Raw genomic sequence first — 20,746 nt, forward strand, 5'->3', positions numbered from 1 at the left:
TTTGTTTTAGTGACAACATAGTAAAGTTCAAGAAACAACACATAACATATGTTTAGATGCACCCTTAAATATGTATCGGGAGCATTCAGTATCACAAATCAGACTTCAAACACACATTGATTACTGAATCAAACACTTCTACTTCCAATCTAGTGGCATAAGCAAAGTTGGAACTTGTGGACAAAATAATTTGTTTGGTTTCTCTTGGTCATTGTCACGATCCATGTTGGTCAATACCTCAGCAGTCACCAGTCCGCTCTTCTGCATTCAGCACTTGTCAGCAGTGTTTTTGCTCCAACTCTTCACAGCTTTCACAAACTCTGGGAATGACCTTGAACTTCGGCAGCTCACCTCAAACCCACAAACTCGTCCTAATGCTATTATGCTGGGCCCTACATGCTAAAAGTCATTGGTGGTGATAGTGGCTGATTAGATTGTGTCCATTGATCGCGCGGCGTGCTGTTAGGACGAGGACGGCGTGGACTGCAGCTCCCGCCTCTCCTCCTCAGACACACTGACAGTCTGAGACAGAGGAGATGGAGCCCCATGCAGGGCGACTGATTGAGTTATTGATCATCTCTCTCCTTTCTCCTGTCTCTGTCTCTCCTTCTGCTACGCGGAGAAACCCCGTCATCAGGATAATGAATTTCACTTATTGCTGATTAACCGCATAAGGTCTGTATGGAAATAATGGCAGGAATTAGCTCTTTGTCACCCCCTCTGAGTCTCCAGGAGGAGGGGTTGGAGAGAACGAAGGTTGTTACGGATCTGTTAGTCATTCTTAGGACTGTGATTTTAACAAGAGGGAACTGAAAGAGATAGAGAGTGCATGAAAATGAAAGATTTAAAGTGGAATTAAGGAGAGACTCATGAGGACTGCGATTTCAACATCTCTGAAGTGTTAATGGAGAGTTCTGATGCAAGACATTCGGGATTGATGGAGGGGAGTGAAGTGGAATTTAGAGAGGAAAGAACAGTGAATAACAGGCTGCTTTGCGAAAAAGAGAGAGGGCAAAGAGGAAAGATGAGACGGAATGATTCAAAAGAGATGAAGAAGACGTCAAAGCAGGAGCTGTACAGTGAAGAAGAGAGTAAGACAGGTAGTGGTCGTACAGTCACCAGGCAGCGACGCTGCTTAAGGGTCTGCAATTGTGTCTCCAGCATCCAGATTGGGGTGGTAAAGAATGAATAATGAGGCTTGATTACAGTCCATGAGATGACACATTGTTCAGGCAGTACAAACATCAGCCCTCAGCCCGGACAGAGTGGGGAGCTATTGTGTCAAAGGACAACATCGTCTTGGTCAATGACTTGTTGGAGCCTCATGCCGGAGCCATTAGCAGTTACTCTGCTTACATTCAGCCACCTACGCGAACGCCTCCAGTGCACCTGTATGAAAGCATATATACACAAACACACACGTTCTACTGTATATATAATGGAGTGCATGTTGTCTACTTGTTCCAGGTTTGGCTTTGGATTGTTGGATGCAGGACTGATGGTGCAGCAGGCCGCGCACTTCAGCACTGTTGCTCCACAGAGGATATGCACACAAAACACCCCGCTCCATCCTAACAGGTTCAAAAGTATTTACTACTACGCAAAATACAGTCATGTGCACCCTTTTTCTTTTTTTGTATTTTTACCTTAGATTTTTTCCTTAAACTATATTAGAATGAAAATGTGTTTTTTCTTATTGTTTCATAATTCTTAAACTCTTCAGTCTTTCATCTTTTCTTGGTCTACGAGGTCAAGAGAAGTCAGAGGACTAGATAAAGCCCTATTCAAGCTCAAGTCCATTTACCATTGACCATTTTGTTTCATTGGGTAGAATACTTCATCCAAAAGGTGTGGTCACTGTGAACATCCAATCAGAGGCCTGCCATGGGAGGACTAATGAGATCAACACCCTGGAACATGTTCAGGTCAGACAGTTATTCTAATACACTGACTATAGATGGTATGAACATACTGTACATGTTGGCAAAACTTGGGATTTTTTGGGAACAACTTGGATGTTTATATTTTTTAATACTAAATGAACATCTTAAAGAATTGCTGATTATTTAAGAAATGCACTTACAGTATTTGCCAAGAGCTATAAAAAGTGTGCCATTACCTCTAACGCTCATTAGTTACACAACATATTTGAAATATCTATATATTTACATAAAAAATCTAATTAATATTAAATGGAGAAAAAAATAAAAAACACAATTTTCCAAAAAGTCGATTTTCTTAACACCCTGGGGAGGTGAACAAGGGTTTATTTTTCATCTATACGTTGAAAGGATCATTCTTATCTGCTGTCATTATACACATCAAGAGGAGAAATTGCTGAAAACTCCTATCTCCAACCTACGAAGCTTAAACATTTCTTACAAATAGTTTTTGAGGTTTCTGTGTCATGAGTTCCATCTGAAAACAGAGCAGATAAAAAGTGATCATCCTTTGATGTGTTCTGTCTTGGCTGTGTCATTTGCAGAAAATGGACAAAAGTGTGTTGTCTTTAGTACGGGCACATACATGCAAATGTGTCTTTGTGTGACTGTGTCAGCAGGCTGTGTACTGTATGTGTATGTCTCTGTATCACTGTTTGAGTGTGTGTGTGAGAGTGTGTTTGTGTACTTGTGAAATAGCAAGAAGAGAGAGAGAGAGAGAGAGAGAGAGAGAGCTGGAGTGTGTCAGCATGTAAATTGAAAAGGCTTCATCTTTGCGTCTCTACTCCCTGGCAGAAAGCGTGGGTCAGGCCATCGCTGCGAGGTGTGATTGATGGACGTGTTGCCGTGGTAACACGCTGTAAACAGGAGCGGGCTGTCAGTCTTTTTGCAGCTTGGCGGCTATCTCTGCGACGTGCCATTGTCACACCAGATGTGCTGCTTGCGATGAACAGGGACAGGGAAAGTGTTTACTGAGGGGGGGGGGATCATAGAGATGGGGGCTGGGGGTCCATGTGCTTATTTATATCATTTAGCTAATATACCCTCAAGCTATTTTTTGTCACTGAGTCCTCTCTCTTACTTTTTGTTGTCTCCATCTTTGCCCATCTGTCTGACATGCAAAGAAGGCTTTCTCAGACGTTAAGAATTTGGGTTTTGATTCAAACATGAGGTAGTATTGTGATCAACAGTATAGTAACTAGTAAGAGTCATAACTACTATTGGAAAGTAATCGAGCAACTAACTGAATTACTGTATGATTAAAGTAAGTAGTTGTTTAGGAGAATATCTTCGGCATCACTTCTGTTTTGCTTCAATACTCATGAACAATCAAATGTATATAACACTGGAGACACCATTAATATGTAGCTATTTTTATATTTAGTCCTTTGAAGGCAACAGACTGACAGTTGATATAAAGCTTAGACAACATAACGTTGCCATTAGTCTGTTTAGTTCTTCCTGGCTTACAGATTGTGGAGCTGGCGGTGATTTTTTATTTAACCTTTATTTGATTTAAAATCAAGCCTTGGTTGTTTGGATGGAGTAGGTACTACTTGGTCTGCCGAGGTAACATGAGCGGAACCTGGGTCACTTGTGTTTGCAGCACTGGGCTGTCTGTCAACTAGTTAAGTAGATTTATATAGTTTAGTGAAGTGCTTCGTGAGATAATAATTATTGTTCTTGGCAGTGGACAAAGTTGTCCTTCCTGAGCAATGGCTACAACTCACTACTATATTTTTGTCCTTAAAATGGAGGAGGGGAAAAACATTGCTGGTATTTCCAAGTCAGAAAGCTCTCGCCTGAATGATTTTCTTTCTCCCAGGATGCTAATGTGATAATGTAATCGCAACCTCGACTATCAAATCCAATGTTAATAAACCTCAATTTTATATAGCTGCTGGCTAGTTCACATAAAGTAATAATTAGGAAGTCCTTTTACATTTCTGTAATTGTGACAGCGTTAATGAATTTGAAAAGTAACTAGTTACTTTCAGATTGGTAGAGCCGATCCCTAGCTCCTGCAGTCACATATCAATGTGTCCTGTACTGATATAAACTTTGCACTCTGTGTGTGAATGTGAGCTGTCGTGTAAAAAGTGCTTTTGGTAGTCAGAAGAGTAGAAAAGCGCTACACAAGTTCAAGTCCATTTACACTGCAAGTTACCGCAAACAGTTGTGGATTTACAGAGATGCAATACTAAGTAACACGTTTCTCACAATACTGGTCAGCACTGCTAACCGCCTTTTGCTTTTTCCAGAAGTTTTACAAGGGGTCTAATTATGCATCAAATCTATTTCTTTGGATATTCATTCTGATTACAGGGTGAAAAATGTTATACTGTATACTGATCAGAGCAAAACGTTTACAATAGTTGATCAACATTTTAGGAACTTGACATGTTCCACTTAGTTGACAGTAAGATGGAAAGCTTGATACCACTCTGTCTGTTTTTATTAAACTACACTCAACAATCTAAGTCTTTTTATTAGCAAGTTGAACTCAACTATTTGGACACTGGTCATCACCATAAGGTTATCAAACAACTAATGGAAACTCAATATCACAACACCTAAAGCCACCTACAGTCTTTATGCTAAGATCACTGACTCTGTGCACCGGTATGAGAGTACTAGCCTTTTTGTCAATATACTCTTGGAAATAAGATAAAGAGATGCATTCATCCCCCCAAAAAGTCCTTATTTCAGTTATTTTCTCACACTTCATAAACAGCCACTTGTTGTCATTCAGAAATACTGACTAAAAGAATAAACAGATAACATGTTCACACACTGCTTTGGGTCTGTCCACCCATTCCCTCTCCCTTTTGTTTTATCTATTCTTTATTCCTTTCCCTCCATCTCCTTATTTTGATCACTTAATTCATGTAGCACTTTTCTAAAACAAGTCACAAAGTGCTTTACAATTAAAACAAGCAAAAATAGTAAAAACAAATAATTAGGCAAATAAACACATATTTGAAAAAAACAACAGACACCCTTGCCCAATCAAAGGAGAAGCACCCAGTGTAGAAACCCCCCAATCCCCACCCCTTAAAGAAAAAGGGGGAAACAGAAGGGACAGTCTGCAAAGAAATGTTGTTGTTGTTGACCTACTGTATCCCTTTTTCTTTTTTTTTGTCTCTCAACAGGTTAGAGTGAGTATCAACAGCGTGTGCCGCGGTGACCTCTCTATAAGCCTGAAATCTCCAGCTGGTACTGTATCACTGCTGTTGGACACACGGCCCAATGACGCTTCCACTGCTGGCCTGACAAACTGGACCCTGATGACGGTGCACAGCTGGGGGGAGCATCCACAAGGCCTGTGGACCCTGGAGGTGATAGCAAACAAGGGATGCGTCTTTAAATGTGAAGTTAAACTTCAGCTGCACGCTGAAGTTTACAGCGGTTCACTTGATGGAATATGATGGAAATGGTAGCCATTTCATTTCATCAGGTTTGCATTGTCACTGCGCGCATGCTCTTGCTAGAATTTACCACAAACTGATGTGCAGTCTTGGTTCCTTTTTTTTTGGTTTCCTCTCATCTCTCAAGTGATAACATAGTCAACTAGCCTAAAATATAGAAAAAAATATCCCTGGCAAAGCCTGTATAATCATTTTTCATACTCTCCCAGACCAGAAAACCTTTTTTTTTAAATATAGCTTCTCGTGATATATTGAAATCATTTTTTCCGCTTTACATTGTCCTCTTCCAGTACTGTAGCTGCAGTGTATAGAAGTTTAAAAATAGCCCAGTCCAGCACAGCTCAGCTTGGTTCAGTTCATTTTACCATAGCAATGTGAATCATCCTCCACTTTCATCTCCGAGTTTCAGCCATGCATGGCAATCTTCATTTTCCTCCCCGCACTCTTTTCCTTTTTTTTCCCTCTCATAGATGTGCTGATGTTTGATATGGAGGAAGGAGCTAAAATGGAAGGGAAATTAAGACTGGAAGGTTAAGTAACCTTGGCCAGGTTTGACAGACACAATACTGTCGACATCTGATTACAATCCATACTCACAGAATGTAGCGCGCTGAGGTCATTTTCTGTATATACGTGTGGGTGGAAGAAATAGACGTGTGTGTGTGTGTGTGTGTGTGTGTGTGTGTGTGTGTGGGGGGGGGGGGGGGGGGCTGGGGGGACACACTCAGGCTGTATGTGTGTGTGTGCATGTGTGCCAATAGGCATCAGTCCTTGTAAACAGTTGGAGGTTTATAGAGAAAAAGCTGTGAAGATGAAAGACACCCACCCCCTGTCCTCTATCACCTACCCTCTTCCTGCAAACACACACACACACACACTCACACACACACACACACACACACACACACACACACACACACACACACACACACACACACACACACACACACACACACACACACACACACACACACACACACACAGTTTCTCTCTACCTCTCCGTCTCTGTGTCTCTCCCACGTCCTCGTGCAGATTACTGTCCCCTCTGTGACCAATTACCAAGGCCCAGTGTGTCGCAGAGACAGGGAGGAAACACGGTGAAGCCGAGCCACATAATGACGCGGCTGCTCATTACCGGAGGGCCGAGACGAGTCACCGCGATGCTCACAACACGAATTAACGCCTGCGTCTTTCGTGCCGCATACCTTTGCACGCCACTAATCAGGCGCACACTCACACAATGATTGGTTTTACGCTGGTTTGTCAACTTCACCACAGATTTGAGGGAAACATGAACACAGAAAGTGACAAATACAAGGCGATAGAAATGAGTGTGAAAACGCTTGAAGTCAAAGCAAGATAGAAAAGCGAGAAATGACAAAGAAACCTGCCTGACATCTGAATCAGAGACAGAAAAAAAGGTATCTGTTTTCTGAACTGTAATTATATATTTGATTGAATAAAATGGTTGTAAACCTAATGTCCCATTAAAATAACAAAGAAGGAATACCTAGCACAGCTATTTCAGCGTTTGTTTTTTCTGTCCTGATTGACATATAACATTCCCTCTTACGTCTATAATGCCATATTCATCTGGAAAAGATGCATGTAGAGAAACACATGTGGACTAAGGAGAGAAATAGGACACTCAGGACTGAGCGGAATAGCATACAGTGAGGGGTAAACTATAAAATGGAGGGCCTGGGAAGAGACTTTAAGAGGACTTTCTGTTGGATCAGTGTTTAAAAACTCAAGGGCAGCAGTGGAGGGGGTTGGGGGGGGGTGTCTGAAGAGAGTCTATATTGATTTGTCATGATGACAATTGTCAAAGAGCACTGTGGTGCTGCTGGAATAAAAGGGGGACTGAAGTGAAAAGGGAGCGAGTCTTATGGCTTGAGGCACGGCTGACCTTCCAGCGCTGTGAAGGAGACGAGACCGCAGGGCTGGAAATACTCTCTCTCTCCCCTGTGCTCACTCTACCGCCCTCTCTTGTACCTCTGCTCAGCTCAGTGCTTTTACTGTTTACAAGGGAATATGCTGAAGGTAGTATTGCACAATATAGTAAAAGCTTATTCTAGAAAACCAACGAACAGTTACAAATGTAATGGATTAAAACTAGACTGATATGATTAACTTAAGGATTGGAATCATTTAAATAAATCATCAATAATACTTAGCTAGATGTTATTTAGACATTGTGCATCTTTGATCTTTCCACCCCTTCTCTCTCTTTCAGTCCTAATGTTTTTTTTCACCAGGTTTTATGATTATTTCCGATCTTAAATGTTTCAAATGCTGCTTGTTGACTTTTACATTATTGGCATGCTGCTTTGTAAGCATTTACACTTGTCCACTGGTGTATCTGGGTTGCTGGGCAGGTACATAAAAACATTTTTTAAAAGTTGTTTCAGGATTTTTATGCCACTGTGTTTAACTTTTTCAATCTATTTTATTTAGAACAAAGGTAACTGAGTGTAGGTCGATCATGTGACAGCACCTACTGCATTGCTGAAACATGCTTCCAGCGTTTGACTAAACTACCGCATAGATTGTATTTGGAAGTATAAATAAGAATTTTGTCTTGACCCCAATTTATAGATTTCAGTCATGTGACTTGAGGCCTGGAGGGCAAAAGCTTAGGAAAGTGGTGGCCACCATGGAACACTGTGGAGCAGCAGCACAGGTCTCTTCAAAACAATGCACATTTACATCACCTGACAATCGCAGAAAAACTGAGATATTAAGATAATTCCATATTTCAATCATTCAAAACAGCAAAGTCCTTGCCAGTACCACTTCTGTGATGTTTACATATATCCAGTGGAGAATCCCTTACACAGCTGCCCAGATGAAACCTACAAAAGTACAGACAGCTATAGGCCCATGTTTTTTCAATGTGGCTGGGTCATTAATGCTGCCGTTTGGAAAGTGATGGGCAAGAAATATGAGCGCTTATTAGCTACATTTGCTGATATACATTACCTAACAAGAGTATCCCCATCACTGTCAGTCTGGAGCAGTAATGTCAGTTAAAAGCTGTTAACACAATATTTTATGGATTCGGAGAAGTATGTTTTATTTGTTCCCTAACTGCAGAGCATTTAATAATATTAATCCACAATCTTTAAAAAAACAAAAAATCAAGCAGCAGCAGCACCGTTTTCTTGAATATTTGTCCCCATACTTTGCCTAATGTGCAGAGCAATCTTTACTTTCTGCAAAGATATTTTACTGTTTTTAATGTTCTATACATGTATGTGTATCTTACTGTTGCCAGCAAACAATGTATCAATTTGCCTCCTTTGTAGAGATGTCAAAGACAATTATCTCAAAAACAGTCAACATTATTAGATACCACTCGAAAAGAAACATGTCAATTCTATTATTAAGGTAAACGGACAATTCATGTAAGTATGTTTAATGAACTAGTAACTCAAGAAACAATAACTCTCCTTCCTACCCCACCTGACTCCCTGCTATCTTGTCCGTGTGTGTGTTTGTCTGTGCACTAAATACACTAAAGTGTATTATTGATGCAAAAAAGATGTACATTAGTCATTCATGGTCATTAAAATCTTACATCATACTCAAAGGAACCTATGCATTTTATACACTCTGAAAGATGATACTTACAATTTAAATCATTGAGATTACTGTATATTGTTTAACATTATTTCACACTGTCAGATAAGCTCAGTATAGCCTAGGGGTATAGCCACAGAGGTTTTAGTACTTATCGCAGCGGTCCTGGGTTTGATTCTGACCTCGGCCCATTTGCTGTGTCAACCCCCCACCCTCTCCTCCCACGATTTCCTGTCTCTCTTAAGCTGTCCTGTCCAGTAAATGAAAAAATGGCCCCAAATAATAAAAAATAAACAAAAGGAACAGTTTTATGTCTTTCTTGCTTCCATGTAAGTAATAATAATCCAAGTGAGGTAGAGCGGGCGACTTTCAGACCCAAATCTGTTGTTTTAATGGGGTACTGCCATTCTGGACATCCAAATGCAGTTTAATTATTTGTGGCAAGTGGCAAGACAATTTCAGATGTAATGTTATCGGGGGAAGTGTCCATTACTCATTGTAAACTATGGTAAAAAAATTAAAAATAGAAACTTACAGTTACTACTCAAACACAAGCACATCATCAAGTTTGGTAGACACTCTGACAAAGCCTTGGTAGTTGCTGCAGTAGAAACAAACTCACATACATATTTCCACCAATATGTGCTCTCAGACACACACACACACACACACACACACACACACACACACACACACTCTCACTCACTCTGGCCCAAGGTGGATTTCTAGAGGTGCATACATTTGCATATATCTGCATGTTTAATGAGTTTTGGGAGATCAAGCGATCCGTGCGGCCCTTTGTGGGTATTTCTTTTGTGTGTGTTTGTGTGTGCGTATTTGTGTGTGTATGTTTGGGGGGATGGGGGGGATGGCAGGGCCGGGTCTCGCTGTAAATATCACCCACTGTGTGTTGGCACCCATCACAGATGGTCGGGGGCGAGGGCACCCTGTGGGCACAGGATACCTATTTCTGTTTGTGTCTGTGCTTTGTGTGAGACTGGGAGGCAGAGACGGTGTGACTCTGTGTGTGCACACTTCATTATGTGTGTGTTTGTGTGTGCGCGTGCATGTGTAGTTTGCACTGTAGGTGATTGTCGGTGTGTATAGTTTGCATTTAACACTGTTTTTGATGATGTTTGTATGTGTTGCAGAATGTTCATTCGTGTAATTGTGTGTGTGTGTGTGTGTGTGTGTGTGTGTGTGTGTGTGTGTGTGTGTGTGTGTGTGTGTGCGTGTGTGTGTGTGTGTCTGCACTGTGATACTGTATTTTTTCTGTTTTACCTGTGATAGTACGAGCATGTGTTTTGAGTTCACTTGTTATTTTTTCAGTGCGTGTCAACGATTTAATGTCTGTGCGTTCGTTCAACCCAGTGTGTGTTTGTTCAGTTGTTTGTCTCTAAGCGTGCTGCTGTGTGTGTGCCTGGGTGTGTGTGTGTGTGTGTGTGTGTGTGTCTCCCAGCATGCACTGTGGCTGTGATGGCCCTGTTTTGGATGATTGATGTGTTGGAGGGAGCTGTGAGGAGCTCAGGTTGGGCCAGAGCCTCAGTCTGACACACTGCTGCTTCCCTGCTGCTTTACATATGTAGACACAGCAAGACTCCCCCCCACCCCCCACACCCCCACACCCCAACCCATCCCACCCTCATCTGACTCTGGCTCCCACTCCAACACAGCCAACACTCACAGGTTCCTTTTTTAGGGCTTTATTTTGAAGCTTGGTTTCTTCCATTACAGTTAACTGAATAGCATTTATCCAGTAACTTTTTGTTCAAAAATGTTTTTATACTTTTTTATACTTTATACTTTCTTGACATTTACAAGTTTTGATGCTGTTTTTTCTTCTCTTTTTCAAAACGTAATAAATATGACTCTGTTCTTTGTGGATCGTCTCTTAGGTGGAGGGTTATGTTATAAAAAATTTTTTGCTAGTGATGGTGCCAGTTCTTTTTCATGCCCAGAGAAATTAAATTTAAGTGAAAACAAGAACAACTTTCTCAGTGGTGAGGTAGAAGTATCAACTTGTCAAACTAAAGCCTCTGTACACCCACACAGGTGTTAGTGGGACCATGGAACAAGTATGTTTGACTGACAACTCCACTACTCTGTTTTATTTTGAAGAAACAGTTTGGGAAGGAGGATTTGATGACCTGTATCATACATGTTAGGCCGTAGAATTTATTACATCATAAGTTCTCACAATAGCTCCACCTATTTACAACCTGTCGTGGCCTAATCAGCCAGAGTAATTATAAACACCTGTGTTGGTTTGCAATGGCTTTAAAATATAACAGTTTATTTTGAAAGGAGGAAAAACATATAGGCTATAAAAGGCAATGAAGTATCAATTAATAATAATTTCCTTTCTGTAATTCAACTAACAGCTAAACCTCATGCATTGTTAGGTAGTCATTAGGCAAAATACACAACATTTATATTCTGTATATTTGTATAAGGCAAAAATGCTTCTATTGTCTGAGTCTATGTGCATGTGTTTCTATATCTTTCTTGTTTTCTCCTAGCAGCCAAAAAATGTTTACCTTGAGTAGAAAAAAGTTGAAGTTACCTGTAAAACGTTGTCACAGGGGAATGAACTCCCAGACAATAAAGGCCCCTCTTTCAGTGAAGATTTCGGCAAGGACAGCCAAACCATGATTTAGTCATCCCATATTGTGTCTTACTTTTGTAGGGCATAAAAAAATCCTTTTTGGGAGTTTATAGAAGTAATCTGCAGGGGCTCCAGGTTAAAACAACACCATATGGGTTACACCTTTATAATCCTTTATAATGTTACATGCAGATTGTCTCCCTGTCATTCTGCTGCTGTCCTCTGTACTCATTCGACATCCGCAAAGCTAAACCTAAACGTTGCATCTAATAAGAGTTTATTAGATTCATAAATATGGCATCGAAGATGTTGCTTTTCCCCTTTTTCTAAATACATTTTCACTGCCAGTACTTGTATTTAAATCAGAAACACAAAAGTCACATCTCTTTTTTGTCCTTATCCTCTAGCAGTTCTGCTAAAATGTTGTCTCCAAATATTTTTATTTGGCATTGCAAGTAATCCTTTGTTAAGGTTTTATTATGTCTCTTTTCTGTCTTTGTGTCCTGTTTGACTTCTAGTATAATTTTCAATTCTTTCTCTGTCTTTCTCTTATAGACTACGTGTATCCTTGTCCTGTCTTCTCCCTCTGTGCCTTTCGTCCTCACCTTTACTATCTCTTACTCTAAACTCTTTGCTCTTCTCAGGTTCATCCTCTATCACTGGGTCTCCCTTTCCTCCTTCCTGACACTCACCCGTTTCCATATCCTGCCATCTCTCGCCCCTCACTAATCCTGCCACCTCTCTTATTTCTCTCCTTGTAGTTTCTCTCTCTGGCTTTAAAATCCCTCCCCTCTCCCCTCTGTTCCTCTGTCTCTGCTAATCCTTTCATTTTCTTTGTCTCTCTATTGTCTAAAAGTCAGATTAATTTCTCCTTTCTTTATGCTCATTTTTTTGTCAGCTTGTCGCTCTCACACTTTAAATTCCTCTGCAGATCTGCTGATTTTATGGCATCCAGATAAGTTTACGGATATCATGGACCTTTCAGTTAGAAGGATGAATTTATGTTAATACAATTTACTTCAGCCCAATTAGAAACATTTGACTTGTAAGGTTTTTAGGTGACAGGTGGGTTGCAGCTCTTCAGAACGCCATGTTGACCCAGTAGAGAAGCATGCTGGGGAGCTGGCAGGCATGATCGATCCACCTGTAGCATCCAGCTGTTTGTTTACCAACAACAAATCAATGCAGCGCTCGGCTGGGGGCCGCCATGTCTGGCCTCTGGCCTGCATGGAGCCCTCACACATATAGAAAACTCTCACACACATACACTCACACACACACACACACACACACACACACACACACACACACACACACACACACACACACACACACACACACACACACAAGCAGGCTGGGCAGTGGTTCTGCAGAGGAAAAAAGTTTATGTGAACTCTATTTTGAACATGTTGTGGACTTCTTTGGACTTTGGGTATGAAGTGATGTCCACATCCACACGACAGTTTACCTTTAAACTGGAGCTTTGAACAGCAGTCTAACATATTAACAAAATCTATCATTTAGACTTCACCAGGATTGTGAAAACTTGAACATACCTGACTGAGCTAAACTGAACCATAGAAATAAAATAGATGCAAACTCTTTGCGTTATCACATGACAGGAACACGGTGTGTTGTTACAGAGTGCTGTTTCTTCACAAATGATCTTTCAAGGGTACAGAGTTAACCTTACAAACAACATTGACTTTGACTTCACAACCCAAGACATCCAAAACACATGGATGCTTTTAGCTAAAAAAAAAAGTTTTTTGTTCAATCATGTAATAGTTGTTCTACTTTGTTGCAAGTAAACTTTAATTGTATTTTTTGTGTATATTATTGTGGACAGAGAACGAAAGGCTGGGATGTAATTTCTGCACAATAGATGACAGGCAGAGACTTGTTTTTCCATTGGCTATGGCCCGTAGAGCCTGTGTTCAATATATTTCATCATACACAATATCATTTTTATTGATCAATAAATACACATTTCAGGAACCCCATATGAATGACATGTTACTCCATGTGGGAGGTTATGAAAGCCTGACATAGGTATTACTTAAATACATCAGTTGAGTTTATTAGATCTTTTTAATTCAAAGCTTAGGGTTCAGGCAAGTTATCATTTCAAGTACTTAGTCAAAAAGGAAATGTTGAAGCAAATTTAGGAGTAGTTGGTGTTTAAGTCAAAGTTAGGTCAAGTTTTCTTTATATTGGGGAAGTCAAGTCCACAGCTTTGCAACAGCATGCTAGGGAAAAATGACATGGAATCAGCCATGTGAGGCTGCAATGACAGTCAGCAGCAGACCTGAATTTCACTTGTTTAATCTGCCAGTGTCTTAGAGGAAACCTAAGATTCAACTTCAATTGCTCTGGGAATCTTAATTTGTATACAAACATACAAAGGCAAAAAGGAAATGTGTTGGTGCTTTCAGGTTAGCGGTGAAATGAGTCTCTTGAGTTTCCAATGTTCCTTGTGCGGTTTTTGATAGACAGCAAGCTTTGATTGGGTTCTTTTGTTTTGTGTTTTTGAAAAGGAGGCAGGTATACATCAATACAATACCTATTTGTAGAAAGTCCTTCATTAAAATCATTAAAAACTAAGAAAAACACAACATTCAAAGATCACAGAACATTAAGCAGTGATGCTGACAAGAATCAATCTTATCAGGGTTAAATGACTCATCTCTCTTGTAAGGCTGTTTTATCTCGAGTTTACAACAAGTGTGTGAGTAAGGGTTCCACATGTTTGCCCTCTGAACTGAGAAATATGTCTTTCAAAATGAGGATTTACAAAATGTTACTTTACAATTTAACATAGACGCACCCTGACTGACAGAGGAAGAGACTCTGAGATCCACAACGTTACTGAGACTCTTTTGAGCCTTTTTATATTCTTAATTCAAAATGTTTTTGCCTCTGTTTTGCAAGAGAGATATTCTTAAAATATGGTTGCTGCTGTTAATTCATGTAAGCTTTCTCATAAGATTCTTCATAGCGCATGTATGTATCTAGAAGACACCATTCTGCATGGTAAGAACTGTTTATGACCAACGAAGTGTCTACCATCAGATGTTTCCCACATTTTAAACTCTTCATCTAACTTAACTTTTGCATGCACTCTTTAGTGCATAATGCCACTCAGTCCAGACAACATTTATGGACCAAAAGGTTTGTGTCTTGTTTCCACACTTCTGGTAGGCACACACAAGTTGTAACTATATATCTACAAGTAAAGACAGCTCTGTTACCAGATTGTTTTATTTGTACAGAGGATCTATGACAAGCTTTTACCAGAGGTAGTTCCATGTTTGTGTCAGTGAACTATTTAAATTTGGCTACATTAACAAAATTAAACATTTTCTTGTTTGTATTTCTGCACAGGAATTCAGACCAAACAAGTAGATGTGGATGATTTAAAAAATAAGAAGTAGGAAAGAAGTTTGTCAGTTATTATTTTTTAGTAAAGACGTCTTTTCTCATGCATTTGTTTCCAGGTGACTGACCATAAAGGCACAGTGTGGCTCTGTAAGAGGCCGGAGGACAAGGAGGCATCTGGAGCCGTGCTCAGTGTCACTCTCATCCTCTACGGCACCTACAACCCACAGAGGAGTATGCACGGTATGTGAGAGTGTCAACCGCTTCCACTTCTTTAAGGACATGCACCTGAGATTACAACAAAGTTAGGGATACAGAAAATGAAAACTAGTCAAATCAAAAGTTGAAGATTTTCTACCCTGATTATTTCCAAGTTTTCCACAAGTGCAGCCCAAACAATTCTGAACCCTCAACTACCACCATCTGCCGTCCACCTTCCACCTCTGCTTCTTTGGCGGAGGCAGTAGAGTCAGAAGAAGTCAGAGGGCGACTGACCACAGGGACTGTGTTATGTAATTACAGCATGACCCCTGGCTGCCCCTCCCCATTCCTTCCCCCTTATCAGTGGTGTGTGTCATTCCCCATGTTGCCAACAACCTCCACACACATCAACACACACTCATACAACAGCACACTAACACTAGCATACACCTTGTTAGCCACACCAGCAGTAGCTATAACACCGTCCTCTGTGTCCCTGTCAGAGGTTTAAGGGTTGTTAGAATCACTGATGCATGCTGGGGGAGGGGGGGCATTGCACCAGACTCCCCTGTTGATCTCTGTCAACAGGAGTTTCTGCTGGTGAAAAGGTCCTTGAATATCATGGACTTTTGAAGGATGGTCTGGAAAAGTCAAGGATAATAAAAAAATGTTTACTGATAAGTTATGAGCTTTTATTTCATCACCATGATTTAACCCCAATTATATAAAAAACATCAGGCTACAAGGAATCTGTGAATATTCACCTGAGGACCACAGAAGGAATCCTGTGTGTGTGTGTGTGTGTGTGTGTGTGTGTGTGTGTGTGTGTGTGTGTGTGTGTTTGTGTGTGTGTGTGTGTGTGTGTGTGTGTGTGTATGTGTGTGTGCACGTGTTTGTTTGTGTGTGTGTGTGTGTGTGTGTGTGTGTGTGTGTGTTGTGTGTGTGTGTGTGTGTGTGTGTGTGTGTGTGTGTGTGTGTGTGTGCGCATGTGTGTGTGCATGTGTTTGTGTGTGTGTGTGTGTGTTTGTGTGTGTGTGTGTGTGTGTGTGTGTGTGTGTTTGCACGTGTGTGTGTGTGTGTGTGTGTGTGTGTGTGTGTTTGCACGTGTGTGTGTGTGTGTGTGTGTGTGTGTGTCTTGCTCTGTTGCTCTCTCGTCTCTTTCTGTCAAGATGCTGATCTCTCTGTTGAGAAATCAATGGCTTCCCCCCTCCTCTTCAGCCTCTCTCACCATACATCCATGTACCCCTCTCCATGCTTCTGGATGTAACCCAAGTTCAAGCTGTTAGTCAATCTGCTGTCCACACACGGACACACTCACACACAAAAACACACACACGCACGCCACACACAAGCACTCAGTGTTGAAATGTCTGTCTTTTCCTCAGTCATAGTCATTTCACTCTGTCATAGCTTGCTGATTGTGAACTTTACCTGAGTCATGACATTGTAAACATTGTTTCCAACTAAACTCCTGTTTAGAACACAAGTATTTCATTACTTTTTGAATATTCCTTTGTTTATGTAGGCTATAACTAAATTAAATGAAGACTTTTTAAGAAGCGTATATATTCACTTTTTTACCAACCCTTAGTTGAGAAGATTAAAACCACTTACTATGTGTGTATGCATGTTTAATAAGTAGCTTGAGCCTGATTATTAATGGTTATTAGTGAAGCTTAGCACAAAACAAAAGGAGGTGGGGGGTTGGGGCCAGGGGGTTACAGTTTTATGAACTAAACAAACCAACATACATTAATAATATACATTATTTAGGGATAATTGAGATATTGAGAGGCTGACTTTTAACTTTTGGATAGAACTTGGGGCAGCAGTAGCTCAGTATGATGGGACTTTAGTTGGGAACCGAAGGGTCGCCAGCTCAAGTCCTGGTGTGGAAGTAGATGGTCTGGTAGCTGGAGAGGTGTTGCTCAAGGGCACAACACGGGACATCCGTGTTCTGCCCTTGAGCAAGAAACCGAACCCCCAACACACTGCTTCCTGTGTAGCAGTGTGTAGCAGTCCCACTCTGACATCTCTCCACTAATGCATGTCCACAGCTCCTGTTTGTGCATGTGTGTATTTCAGGTCTATGTGTGTAAGAAACATGTATCTCAATAACAGAGTGTAAAACCAGAATTTCTCTCAGGGATTAATAAAGTATGTAACATTTAAAAAAATAAAATTTAAAAAATGGCCATTTGGCATGCTCAGCTACTCATTTCTCTAATCTACCTCCACATACAGTATACCACTCAGATGTAAAAGTGGCATTTATTGTGTCTTTTATGTATCTAGTCATTACAGAGAATATTTGATACATTTTATATGATGAGATAAGACACTTTTTCCATCTTCAGATGTAGCCAAATAAACAATCTGGTCAACAATCAAAGGTGTGGACACCTGGGCAAGGAGTGTGCAAGTATGATCTGTATGTCACATGAACATTCAACTTATATTTGATTGTATAATATGTCTAAAGAAAACCATGGGCTCGTTTTAAATACTTTCCACCAGAGTTTTGAACAACTTTATTCAACGTCAACACTTATGTTGTTGCAGGTTTGTGGTGGTTCTGCTTCGTTGCAACTGTGTTTTAAGTTAAATGGTAAATGGACTTGAGCTTGTATAGTCTTTTTACACTGTTCAGGGCCCTGTATAGATCAGTCACTTTTATTTAGAACGGAGAAACAGATCCCTTTTATAGACCTGGCCACTGTATGTGCATGAGGGCAAGGATTTTTTGAAAGACCACAGAAGACAGTGTCTTTTAAACAAAAGTTTGAAAGCATCGTATTTAGTTTTTTTCTGTTGTGAGAAATTTCAGTTGGAGCAGCAGCAATACAGCAGAAACCATAACAAACAGCCCCGGAGCCAAAGTACTGAAGTATTTTGAGTAAAAGCATGTCTGTCTATCTTTTAGGTCATGTTTTGCACAATATATTTTAAGATGACTGATTTATCCTTCAAAATGATTAAAGTTGTAATGCTGACAGCTGTTGTCATGAACAAATGGTTTGTTTAATTTGAATTTCAGAATTCAACTGATCACAGTCTGTGTAGTTATAATGTTGCTAAAGTATCTGAGTTTTTATTGAGGTAATTCAGTCCATGTACAATCTCAGTTGAAGCGGAACATACAAAGTATATAATGTTTTACTGATTTTCTTTACTAATCTCTGTGGCCTCTCTCTGTACGTAATGTGGGTAAAAGGGGATTACAGTTTCAGGTTAATTAGGTACACCGTGGTAAACTATACCCAGTTTCAGCAGCCCTACATTGATTCATACCTTATGTTGACAAGGGTGCATAAAGAAAACACCTCATCTTTCAGTTCAGTTTTATATTGCCACAAACACTATTCTCCAAATGGTCCAGCAGATTAAAACAACTATTTGAAAGATGACGATTTTATAATGATTCATTATAATATTACTATTTTTTTAAATGTATTTATTTAAAGTCTGCTATATAAGAATGTAATGGTTTAAGAAAAGTTTACCCGCACTTTTTATACAATGTCTTAATTGAAAATAAAGACTGAAAACAAGAAGATGTATATATCTGGTGCCTAACATTGGAATAAATTATGTTAATCTTTCTTATTTTCTTCCAGTTTCATGCTAAAACACCTCTGTGTCTTATATGATGGCAAATGATTGATTATTTTGATCTTATTTCTGAAGAAAGTGCAGCTCTAAAATGCATTCCTTTAAGTGGCATCACAGCGACTGGTCAATATACTGTATATACTGGAATGCTCATAATGTAACTTAGTAGACATGTTTTCAAATATTGTGTTAAGACATTGTAGCAAATCAGCCACCCACTTTTATTTTTCTCTGGCAACATCTAACACTCTCCATCTCAGTTGTTATGCCAGTTATCCAGCAGATACCACACAGTGAGCGCTGCAATGTGTAGGATAAAGCCACAGCTCCAGCCTGGGTGTCCTTTATGATACAGCCTCATCTGTGTGTGTGTGTGTGTGTGTGTGTGTGTGTGTGTGTGTGTGTGTGTGTGTGTGTGTGTGTGTAGGGGTTTCTCTGCCTCTGTGTGTGTGCTTCCACCGTGAGTGTTTGTTTGGTGGCTGTGCGGCAAGTGAGGGTAAATTGCTGTGATTATGTGGCAGTAATTGAACAGGGATGGTGTGTTTAATTGAGTTGTTGTTTCCTGATGTTTCTCTGTAGTAGCAGGAGCTGCAGAGCTGACAGGTGCCTCGTCTCGCCTCATCTCTCCGGGAGTTTTTTTATATACCATCACATAGGCTTTCTTGTGCCTTTTTTAAGCTGCATTTCTGCGTGGTTTGCTCTTGTTTGTATGGCTGAATGATGTGTGGGGGTTTTCACTGTTACTGCAGTTCGAGGGAAGTTTGGTTTGTGATATGTCAAGTTTTGTGCATTTTCTTAATAAAGGTGTGTGATTTTCAATGTATGTATGTTTAACTGGCGTACATTAGTGAGAAATTCACTTATTCTTATGTGTGTATCCTGTGTGTAATATTATGTATGTTAATATTGTAACTGGCATTGTAGTCATGAATCTGTTTTATTTCTTGTTGTTGTCCCTGTTTGTTTGTCTCGTTCTATCTCTTTTTTCTGCAATCCCAACACAGTGGCAGCACATGTACAACATTAGTCTGGTTCTGTTTGAGGTATCTCCCTGTTAAAAGGACGTTTTTCCTCGCCACTGTTACTTACTTACTTACTTACTGAATGTTGCCAGTATTTGGTCTCTGTACATAATATATTAACAAAGACTACCGTAGACCTGCACCTTTTGCAGTGTGTCTAAAAATAACATTTGTTATAAATTGGCACTATACAAATAAAGATTGATAATGTGATTTCATAATACATGTGAATGCATTTGTGTTTTGCATCTACTCTACTCCACAATCTGTATGTTATGAGTGTGTGCGTATGTGCATGTGGCTCTATCTGATCGGCCTTCTGGGCTCCATGGCCCAAATCATATGGTCGAAATCACCAATTTCACCATCCTGTTTCCTCCTCCTCCCCCCTTCTCCTCTCTCCTGGTTTGATTTCTCCTCTTTTTCTTGCTCTCCTCCCCCCCAGTTCTTCTCATCCTCTTCTCCATCTCTCCTCCCTTCGTTGGTACCTCGCTCTCTGCGGAGATGTGATTACATCTCTCCTCTGAGCACTAGTGATGTAAAGGGCTCAGTGAATGTGTGTATATGTGTATATGTGTGTGTGTGTGTGTGTGTGTGTGTGTGTGTGTGTGTGTGTGTGTGTGTGTGTGAGCGTGTGTGTGTGTGTGTGTGTGTGTGTGTGTGTGTGTGTGAGCGTGTGTGTGTGTGTGTGTGTGTGTGTGTTTGGTGACTTGTTGGTGATCTAAGCATCCTGGTGCAGCGTATTGTGTGGTGTAATTCACGGACAACGTCTCCAGATGAATGCCTCCATTCATGATTACAGCCTCTCTATTAGCTGCAGCCCTCGCCGCCTGTTGTTGTCTTTTCTTCTTCTCTGCAAAAAAAGCAATTAAATCAAGACAAAAACAAGCTGGAACACAAATGTTGTACCTGCAAAAAGTGAGAAAAAGAAAACAGCAAGGAAGAGGTGTGGGAGTGTTTGTGTGGGGCGAGATACCT

The 20,746-nt window shown here is 40.4% G+C and overlaps 1 protein-coding gene across 2 annotated transcripts in view; it reads left to right on the forward strand.

Annotated features, from left to right (window-relative positions):
• LOC109983905 (proprotein convertase subtilisin/kexin type 4-like) overlaps window positions 1–20,746 on the forward strand; it is a 180,461-nt gene that overhangs the window by 147,181 nt on the left and 12,534 nt on the right. For both annotated transcript variants that reach the window (XM_029277321.2, XM_065958149.1), the window contains exons 14-17: window positions 1,468–1,578; window positions 1,832–1,925; window positions 5,093–5,278; window positions 15,053–15,176. In XM_029277321.2, the coding sequence (XP_029133154.2) occupies window positions 1,468–1,578; window positions 1,832–1,925; window positions 5,093–5,278; window positions 15,053–15,176 (515 nt within the window). The remainder of the gene's footprint in view (window positions 1–1,467; window positions 1,579–1,831; window positions 1,926–5,092; window positions 5,279–15,052; window positions 15,177–20,746) is intronic.

This window comes from Labrus bergylta, chromosome 8 (genome assembly GCF_963930695.1).
Source record: "Labrus bergylta chromosome 8, fLabBer1.1, whole genome shotgun sequence".
Lineage (NCBI taxonomy): Eukaryota > Metazoa > Chordata > Actinopteri > Labriformes > Labridae > Labrus > Labrus bergylta.